The sequence below is a fragment of the Bactrocera tryoni genome, chromosome 3 (genome assembly GCF_016617805.1).
Source record: "Bactrocera tryoni isolate S06 chromosome 3, CSIRO_BtryS06_freeze2, whole genome shotgun sequence".
NCBI classification, from domain to species: Eukaryota; Metazoa; Arthropoda; class Insecta; order Diptera; family Tephritidae; genus Bactrocera; species Bactrocera tryoni.
This window is the reverse complement of record NC_052501.1, coordinates 68,542,946-68,553,513: the sequence shown is the minus strand read 5'-3', so window position 1 is coordinate 68,553,513 and position 10,568 is coordinate 68,542,946. Positions and strand designations below refer to the sequence as shown.

The 10,568-nt window shown below is 38.1% G+C and overlaps 1 protein-coding gene across 5 annotated transcripts; it reads left to right on the top strand.

Annotated features, from left to right (window-relative positions):
• Positions 1-374: 374 nt before the first annotated feature.
• Positions 375-8,832, top strand: LOC120771032 (protein EFR3 homolog cmp44E). 5 transcript variants are annotated; one of them, XM_040098815.1, is made up of 11 exons: positions 375-449; positions 1,919-2,082; positions 3,539-3,743; positions 3,815-3,968; positions 4,638-4,889; positions 5,005-5,046; positions 5,166-5,296; positions 5,363-6,226; positions 7,807-8,278; positions 8,354-8,512; positions 8,575-8,721. In XM_040098815.1, the coding sequence occupies exons 2-11, from the start codon at positions 1,998-2,000 to the stop codon at positions 8,719-8,721; spliced, it is 2,511 nt and encodes an 836-aa protein (XP_039954749.1). In that variant the 5' UTR covers positions 375-449; positions 1,919-1,997. The 5 variants fall into 5 exon arrangements, with proteins under 5 accessions (XP_039954749.1, XP_039954750.1, XP_039954752.1 ...); XM_040098816.1 differs by lacking the exon at positions 375-449 and adding an exon at positions 927-943; XM_040098818.1 differs by lacking the exon at positions 375-449 and having other exon boundaries at positions 1,998-2,082; positions 8,575-8,832.
• The last annotated feature ends 1,736 nt before the right edge of the window (positions 8,833-10,568 follow it).

Here is a 10,568-nt window from a genome sequence, read left to right as displayed (position 1 = left end):
AGGATATTGCTTCGCTTGGAATCTCCAATTGGCGCCACATTACGAAAAGAAGAAACGTCTGGCGCGCTGTTGTTAACTCTGCTATAACCGCGTAAGCGATCTTTACTTCAGTAAAGTAGAAGATATTTAGACGAATTTATTTATTGAAATAATCATCACCAATTTGTCACAAGCTAGAGTTCAAAAAAAGTATTATTTAACTCAAAGGTTTACTGGGTAAGTACACATACAAACAAGTGTACTTACATACATGTTGTCTATACGGAAATGTCAACATTTCACCAGCTGACCAGTAGAGCTTTTACCATATGACCTCTGGAGCTTTTGTTATAGAAACCGAAACCTTAAAAATTAACTCAGAGCTTTGCAACAAACTGCACTTAGGCGTTCAGTCTTTATTGAGTGTCGCGAAAAATCGGTAATCAATCCCAACAAAAAAGCGTTAGAAAGTGAGAAATTATTATAGAAATTTGTTAAACGTTAACTGTTTATTGCAAAAGTGACGCGTGTCACACCAAACACCTTTTGCAATGTTATTTCACCCGTGTTTGTGAGCATTAGAGGGGGTGGCAGTGAAGTGTATGAAAACGTGCACATTACAGTTATGTTATTTGAGTGTATTTAAGAAAGTGACAGCAAAACAAAAACAATTACATAAATAACAAATATTTTAAGGTGACCGTCGTAAAGTTTGGACCAATGTCTCTTGGCCATGAGATAATCGCGTAAATTGCGAGAAATCGTAGAAATTGGATTATACATATTAAGATTATTTGTGAAATGTGAGGTGGTGGCTGGGGAAGCGATCAAAAACTTAAAAATACGGACGGGTTCTTAATAGCTCAACAGACCAAATTTTTTTTGTTATGGGAACCCACCCCAGTGAAGAGTTCGGGTTCTACCATGTTAATGGCTGCTGGAATATCATAAATCTCCCGTTCCAGTTAAGTGAAAGTAGATCAGTTGAAAATTGAGCTACTTAGCATCATTTGGTTGGACGACTTGAGAATTTTGTACCGATCTTCTCGTACCCAAGTCAAGCACCTAATGTCATTTTACATTTACTGTCAATAGACTTATTCTGTAAGCAGCGAAGCCTGCTCTTAAACTAAGAGAATCAATCCTTCCCATTAGTCGGCTGAAAGAAGGGGATTCCGAAGATACATAGGAAGTTCGCGTTTCTACCCAATACCACGGATTTTCGTAACTCTTTAGAACCTAACATAAATTCGGTCCCCAATCTTGCCTTCCCTTCCAGAGAAGAGTGGGAAGAACAGTGACACACATATAGCATCTATATGGATGGGTCCAAACTCGATAATAAAGTGGAAGGCGGCGGCTTTTCAGCAAAATTAGAAACCACAATCGCTTTCAGTCTACCAGACCACAGTGTCTTCCAAGCGAATAGCTCAGCAATTAAAAAGCCTTCTTATCTAGACTAGGAGTGTACTCACCAAGCGAAGCGGCTTTGAAATCACTTAAGTCTTTTAAGGTTTCGTCAAAGTTAGTGAAGGAATGTCCCAAAAATAATGAAAGAATGCCTTAACCTCTTAGTGGGTCTATCCATCCACATCACTACAGTCTCTTAGGGTTTCGTCAAAGTTAGTGAAAGAATTAGTCCCCTAAGGGAGGATCTAACATCTATCAAAAGATAATGAAATAATGCTTTGATCTCTTAATGGATCTAAATCTTATTTCACAATAAACTGCAATGGGTTCCATGGCATAATAATATTTCTGGTAACTATGAAGAAGAAGAACTAGCCAGAGCAGGTACAAACCTACAATTAGACCCAAGAAAATAGGGAATTTATATCCCACTGACTACGTGTAGATATTTAATCGTCAAATATGTTATAAATATAGCTTAGTCTCGATGCAGTCAATCCCTAACCTAAAAATGTACTCGTATCTTAAGGTAAATCAATCATCATAAATACAAGGACATCTTCAAGACTAGACGGGTCATCTGTTCCGGCAGGTGAAAGGTAAGGCGAATGGCTCTCATACGTTGCTGTTTCGAACCAGTTGAATTACCAGAATTTTTCGACACTTTTGTGCAGAAATGTACGGATCCGACATGTAAGTAAAGTACCCAATTATTATTTACAATTAATTATTATTTGTTATAAGTAAAGGGGTGCCTTACCGAAAGAAGTAGTCTAGGTTAAATTAACCTGAACTTAACTGACAGAAGACTAACCAGACATTGAAAAAACGGCCTTCTCAAAAATATCGAAAGAAATATTTTCAAAACTCATTTTTGACTAGCTTAAATGTCTTCAAGATATGTCTTAATAGAGAAAAAATACTTTTTCAAAACATTTTGCTTTCAAAAAATTTACTTTCCATTGTGTATAACTGGAAAGCGATAACGGAAAGTAATTTCACTTTTTCGGCTGTCAACTGAAAAGTAAAAATAGAAAGTACTTTCATTTTTTCGACTGTCAATTGGGAAAAGTAAACATGCTTGCTGTCTTTGGAACTGATTTCAATTCATTTTTTCTAAAAATCTGTATAGAATTAACACCGAGCTCATTTTTAAATAACGAACAGAAATCTCAAATGTCTTTCACAGCACTAAAGTGCTTGCACCTATAACCGTGCAAATAATTTTTAGAAAGTAGATGTACTTTTTGCAAGTTAAATTGCAGCCAAATTATAACTGCCTAGAAATCATTTTTTTTAATTTTTTAAGGAAAATATATATAATATATGGTATTAAAAACTTGTCAGAATATTTAAATTTTATTTTCTCATACTTTTCGTGATATTTGATGCCCTCCTTGATTTTTGTGGAATTAAAATGCCAAATATTGCCAATTGGTATTTAAAAATATAGTGGCAACTCTTATTGTGGATAGTAATTCGTCACTCATTTTGCCAGCTGATTCGCCTTGATTTATCGAATAAACATTTTAATATATTGGAATTGTAAATTTGTGAAGTTAGCTAAGTCAAATACACTTTTAAATAGTGATTTTTCGTGTTTTTGTTAGAAAAAATATATATATTCCAACCGTGAAAACAGAATGCCTGGTAAGCAATCATATCATAATTTGTAGTCCTACCAATTTTAAGAGTAAAAAGATACACATTCCAACAAGTTTACAAAAACTGTTTTTGATATAATCGGAAAAACCTACCGACTTTACATACGTCTGTTTCCACGACGTTCGGGTCTACGTAACCGGAACGAATCCGGATTTTTTTAATCGTCAAGGAGTGTCTACTCTACACAATTCTTCCAAATTACTTCAGATAAGCTTTCTGCCCACACAGCAACAGCAACTAAACATACGTGTTGCTAATGTTATTGCACTTACAGACATATTTACGAATTACTTACATGCATTTCTCTAATTTACATCAAAAATAACAAACGTTCAATAGCTAAACGCATTATGTTTGCACTTACATACATATAACGACATTTAAAATGGTTTATTGTAATGTTTACCTAATTAATTTAGTAATTATTTAGAAAACAACTTGATTTACTTTTCGTACAATCACTATATTTACTATTTTTCTTCAGGTTGTTGTGGTTGTTGCTCAGCGCTACGCCCGCGCTACAAACGGCTGGTGGATAATATATTTCCCGTAAATCCTGAAGATGGTCTTGTCAAATCGAACATGGAGAAGCTAACATTCTATTCTTTAAGCTCACCAGATAAGCTAGATCGTATTGGTGAATATTTGTATCAAAAAGCTAGCAAGGATATTAATCGCAAACGTTACAAGTGAGTTATTTTTTTTAAACACATGTAGTGTTAAATTTTATTTGTTGTCATTAATATTTTTATACAAATAGGTTTGTAGAAATTGCCATGGAGGCAATGGACTTACTATTGCAGGCTTGTCATGCACAGACTACATTAAATTTATTCGTTGAGTCTTTTTTGCGTATGGTACAAAAATTGTTGGAAGACACTAACCCCAATCTGCAAATTATGGCTACCAATTCGGTAAGATAAGCAGCATATGCTAGTTTAGTTTAGGTTATCTTTATTGTTATATTCGAGTGTAGTTTTATTAACCGCAGTTGTGAGCCAAACGATAGCAATTGAAATTCAATTTGGACATTTGTGACTTTTAGCTTCAACAGCAAATGATTTATTTTAACTACACAAAATAAAAAATCAAAACAAACAGAAACATATGTTTTGTTCAGTCAAAATATGACAGCATTCAGTTCATTCATCACGAGATTTACAAAATAATATAAATATAGATTTTGTATTTATTTAAAAAGTTTTTTTTGTTTTCTAATTGAAAAAAATGGTGAAATTGTAATACTTTTCGCAAATAAACATGTTTCCATACAAGAACTTGATTTGGATCGGTGATTCGTTATGATTTTTTTTTCGAATATACAAAATTTGCCCTGGGCAATATTCTAAATTTCGTGAAGATATCGTGTAAAATATGTATCTAGGACTAGATTTCTAAGCTAAATTTCATGAAGATATATTAGATTTTGATTTAGGGTTATTTGAGGTTATTTGGTTACATTAAAGAGTAGGAATGAATGGCAGAAACTCGGTTAACATTTTCGTTTATACAAGATATCTTAAAACTTTCAAAACTAGACAAATTTATGTTTAATTCTATTATTCAAATTAATTCTATTACAGTTCGTAAAGTTTGCAAATATAAATGAAGACACACCTTCCTACCATCGGCGTTATGACTTCTTTATATCAAAATTCTCTGCTATGTGTCATGGCAACCACGATAATGTGGAATTACGCGACAGTATACGCCTAGCTGGTATTAAAGGTTTGCAGGGTGTGATACGAAAGACTGTCTCTGATGATTTGGTTGAGAACATATGGGACAAAGTGCATATGGAAAAAATAGTACCCTCTTTGCTGTTCAACATGCAGGTGAGTTTATTACTAATAGTTGGCTAAGGAAACATACTTTTTCGATTATTTTTTTAATATGTTTTAATGAATATGTTGTTTTCTTAATATTGAAAATTTCATGCCGCTGAAAAAGTTTTGCGTGAACGTTTTGTTTGTGAAGAAAAATTTAATTGCGGTAAAATTTATTTTGTTCTTATGAATCATGTGACTTATACCTTAAGATTTAGTTTTATTATTATATCAATAACAACAACCATAGACGTAACAATTAATATTTATGGTATATTTCCTTAGTCTGGCGACTTAACTCCCGTTGAAGACGCAACACACGTAACACCACCAGTGCTGGCCGAAGAAGTATTACGCGAACTTGTTGGACGTGCATCTTTCGGTCATATACGCAGCGTCTTGAAGCCACTGCTCACGTGAGTTAATACAAAACAAATTTTATAAATAAATTGTAAACAAAATACTCGTATCTTCCAAAACAGGCATTTGGACCGTCATGAATTATGGGTGCCGAACACGTTCGCTATACACACCTTTCGCATTGTAATGATCTCCATACAACCGCAGTATTCGTATACAGTTGTAGAGACATTAATGCAACATTTAGACAACAATTTCAAGTCATCGCCGAAGACACGCACATCTTTAGCTGTCGTACTTTCCAAAATAATAGCGATCGCTGCTGGCGAAAGTGTCGGTCCCTCCGCATTGGACATTATCAATAATTTGCTTACACACTTGCGTACTAGCGTCAGCACAACAACAGAAATTACCAACGAAGAATCACAATATCAAGAGGCACTCATCAATGCGCTGGGCGAATTCGCTAATCATCATCCCGATTATCAGAAAATCGAAATAATGCTATTCATTATGAATACGGTGCCCGATCTATCGAAGAAAAGCAAAGGCGATCAAATGCTGCAGAATATACTGTTGAAATCCCTACTCAAAGTTGGTACACAATACAGCACAGTTTCATTCGAAAAGGCCTTCCCGGCATCCTTCTTACAACCCTTACTGAAGATGGCACGTGCACCACATGATCCGACGCGTGTCATCGTTATGCAGATCTTCCAGGCCCTACTCGATCGCCATCAAAACGAAAAAGTGCTCAGTTATGTGACTATAAAGCCTTACCCAGCTTTATCGCAGGAGCCACCATCGCGCTCTGACATAATATTCACACATAAATATGGCGCAAATATAATGCAGGCCCTCATCGATAGTATGGCTCTGTCGGATCGCATTGAATCGCTTGCATCCAGCTACAATACGGCGGCTTTGCTTATTGTCGAAATGGCTTGTGGCGAGACTGTGCAAGAATTCTTGCTGTTCATTTTGGGGTGAGTATGTACTTTTTTCGTTGGAAATCACAAAGGTATAGCCGGGAATGAACTGACTGATGAGCTTGCCCGCTCTGTAGCATCCACCAACATGGTAGGACCCGAACCTTTCATTGCGGTTGGTCCCCGTACCATATAAAAGCTGATCCGATAGGATGAAGGAGTAGGCACACACAACGCTACTTGAGAACATCGAAAAAACTACGCTCCTTCCAGAACTGTAGAGCTAAACCATGAACAGGGTGGTGTCCTCTCCCCGCTATTGTTTAACTTCTGTATCTCGAAACTCTCGCAACCACCAGAGGGAATTTCTAGCGCATCGTACGCTGATAATTTCACAATATTAACGTCTGAATCGATTGCATATGTTCAATGGTAAACGACTGTCTCTCTGACCTTCTTCACTTCCTCGTTGCACGAAACTTAACACTCTCCTCCACTAAATCCACAGCGTCCATAATCACAAAATGGACGAGGGAGTACAGACTTGACCTCAATAATGCAGTCGATGGCGTTAAGATTCCGACTGTCAATAATACTAAAATTTTAGGTGTGACTTTTGACGACAGCGATTATCACCAAATACAGAGCCGCAACAAAATCCTCAAGTCGCGGCAGCACATGGGGAAAGGACAAAGAACTGTTGTTGACAACTTACAAGGCAATCTGCTGGCCGGTCCTTAACTACGCCGCACTAAAATGGTCACCTGGGTGCAGTGGAACGCAGACGAGTAAGCTTCAGACCTGTCAGAATACTGCACTCTGGACTATGCAGGATGTCTCGTGATGTCTCCTTTTGAACACCTGCATACTGAGGCGCATATGCTCCCAGTTAAGGAGCATAATGAATTCCTCTCCAAGCAGTTCCTGTTGGGGTGCTTTCGCAGTAATAATGCTTGCAGTCACCTGCTTGGAGCGGAGGCGCCGCCTAGGGCATCGTTCCTCTTCTACGTCGATGACATCAAACAATACACCGACAAGACTGTAAACGCAACTAACTTCCGAAAAGCACTGACCGCCATTCACAGTGGAAACATCAACACCTTCACCGACTCCCTCTCAGTGAATGGCGTATTTGGAGTCAAATCATCACCCATTACAAACAAAGTGCTCGAGCTGACGCGGGAAGCCAGTGTGATCCTTGCTGATCTTTGTTCTGGATACTGTAGCAGGTTAAACTCCTACTTATCCAAAATAGACTCCGAAATATATGTCCTGTGTGCAATGAGTCTCTCCATGAAACTGACCACCTCTTTGCATCCCACTAATCCTACTCATCTGACACTCCTTTTTCTATGGTCCACGTTTCTTGGGCCTGCCGTTGGATGACGTTGACGACAACTAACATAATCCTTACCATCGTAAATGGGATTTGGTACCCGTTACAACAACAACAAAATAAGTCCCCAGATACCGAACCTGGACCTCAATGTCTACAGTTGATTTTTTACCGAAAATATCGCTTGGCTTTATACCACATTCCTAGAGTATAAAGCATTCGGTTACACCCGATCTTAGCCCTACCCTGTTTTATAATATTTCTTCAAAAATATTTTTTTTTGTTTGAATTTCTCATGCAGCATTCAACAGGTCGCTCTGACAGCCGATTTGGAATTGGAAGTGGTGCATAAATGCAATTTACATTGCATCGCCATCGCTCTGATGTCCCTAATCTCACGCGTTACTGGCGTAAATAACTTGCTTGAATATGCGCAGAAAATAATCGACGCACGCAAAGAGGAGGCACCATATTTTCTGCCCCCCTTATTGGACCCGAAAAAGACGGGAACTACGAAAATGAATCTTGGCTTACCCCACCTGACCATCGATAAAATCGCGCTAGCTGAAAGTCTACAAAACGCCGGCATGGACTCGAATCGCTTACAGACCGGTACGCCGTATGCGCTGAATCAAACCGACAATCCAGCCCACCGTCACTCCTGGGTAGACACTGTTAGCAATCCACAGTTGCCGCAGCGCAATAGTTCCGCCGATTTGACGGCATACAATGCGGACGGCGATAGCGTGACAAGTTCACCGGGAGTCTCTAAGGTTTGAGAAAAAAAAAAGCAATAATGCTAAGTCGGCAGCATTTGATATTTATATATGTTTAAATCACATTTTCAGAAAATCCTTGCACCCGAATACAATTTCGAGGCCATGAAACGTGCATTGGCCGAACCCTCCGAGGCGATGAAGCGCGAACAGCGCGAAAAACAGTTGCAGATAGTGCGCACATTCCGGGAAGGCAACTTTGAGGACTTGGTACGGCGCACAGAGCCAAAAGTAAGTGTTTTTTGTGAAATATATAGAATATAGTGTTTAATCTGAAATTTATGTTTTCTTAGCATGATCTTATACAAAATCGCCTGAATGATCTGTTTAACTCGCTGGCTGTTGAGCGTCAGATAACCCAAAGCGACATTAAAACGCAGCAGCTGCAAGCAGAAAAGCCGATTTACGAAACGAATTTCCCTGAATTGTTCTATTATTAATTTGCTTCAAGCATGTATGTATGTATATATGGGTGCGTTGGAGCTACGTAATAATTATAGCAGTAAAGCAACTGGATTGCATTTGCTTATTTGCATATTGCATTAAAAAAATGACAGTAGAACGTCATGCTGTTGCAAGTGTTGCCAGCAATTTCCGCAGTACGTAATCCCTTGACTTGACAAATTTGCATCATTGTTGCTGTGATTGTCAACTCGAACGCACCCTATGTAATATTAAATAATATTAAGTCCATTATAACATTTTACTCGAATGGCGACGACGATTTGCTAATAGTTAACGCTGGGCGGCATTAAAATGTTCCCATTAAATATGTAATATGTCTTCTTGCTTGCAAAAATGTTTAAAACACAAAGTAAAAAATAAATATTCGTTGTAGTTGTTGCAATATGCAGTTAACCATTTTTAATTGTTAAACAAGTTTGTAAAAGTATTGGCAGAGCTTAGATATTAAAATTAATTGCTTATCATAATAATATAATAATTATGTATAAGTATATATGTATATTGTATTTTTTGTGGTTATTTTTCCATTACATATTTACAAGCAGTAATTATTCTAATGGTTGTAGTTATAAAAATTATGTGGAATTATATTGGAATATGAGAAATTTGGAAAAACACACGAATTTGTTTGATTTGAAGAAAATTTAACGTGTTTTTCAATAAGGACGCTACAAAGTAGACCGATAGGAACAGCATATACGCCATATTTTATTCCGCTCCTTTAACATTTCTCTTCAACAAAGTTTGCCATGTCATGATGGAAAGATATACGATCTAACAGCGAGTCGAAATTATTAAAATTTACCACCGAAATTCGGAGTCAGTGGCATCAACTTTAAGTGCATGCTACGTCCACTTTATGATCGTCCTGTCAGATCAACAATTCAGCTCCTATTGGAAAAATTTTAATCCACAGGTAAGTACAAAAATGTTTCAGTGCCAGTGAGACAAAGAAGTGCTCGTGAGTGTCGAGAATATTGCTGCCGCTCTCGCGCAGCAATTGAGGAAGACCCAAATCAATCTCTCACACGTCGTTCTCAAGCGTTGAGCATCACTGTGACGTCATTGTGACGAATTATGAGAAAAGATCTTGGCCTACATCCTTACAAGGTCAAATTGATGCAAGAACTGAAGCCGGTTGACCACCAGAATCGTTGTATGTTCGTGAACTTCGCTGAGCAAAAACTTGAAAATAATCCGGATTTTCATCGAAAAATCATCTTCAGTGATGACGCTCATTTCTGGCTGATTGGCTTCGTCAATAAGCAAAATATGCGTTATTGGTCAGGCAGCAATCCACACGTACTTCATGAGTCACCATTGCATCTCGAAAAAATTACGGTTTGATGCAGTTCATGAGCCGGCGGGGTCATTGGGCCGTACTTCTTTCGTGATAATCAAGACCGGCACGTTACTGTGAATGGGAATCGCAATCGCTCGATGATAACCGTCACACGCCACACAGGGAATGTTACAATCGATTTATTGAAAACCAGGTTTGGTGAACGTGTTATCTCACGATCCAGTCAGTTGGCCGCCTCGGTAGAGCGATTTGACGCCGTTAGACTATTTCCTGTCGGGCAACGTCAAGTACCACGTATGCGGGAAATGTATTACGGATCATGCCAAACAACTTTGCATAAACGACTATGAGTCTAAACCGGTTTGAGTCCGTGATGTTTAAGGTCGATTTACGGGGAGCTGAAGGAGGATCTACCGCTACCTTTATGGCAGCCACTTCTGCTTGGAAAACGCTGCAGTGATCACCGAAAGCTGAAGCTGATAGAAAGGTTCCTACAGTATACTCCTCCACCTCTGGGTT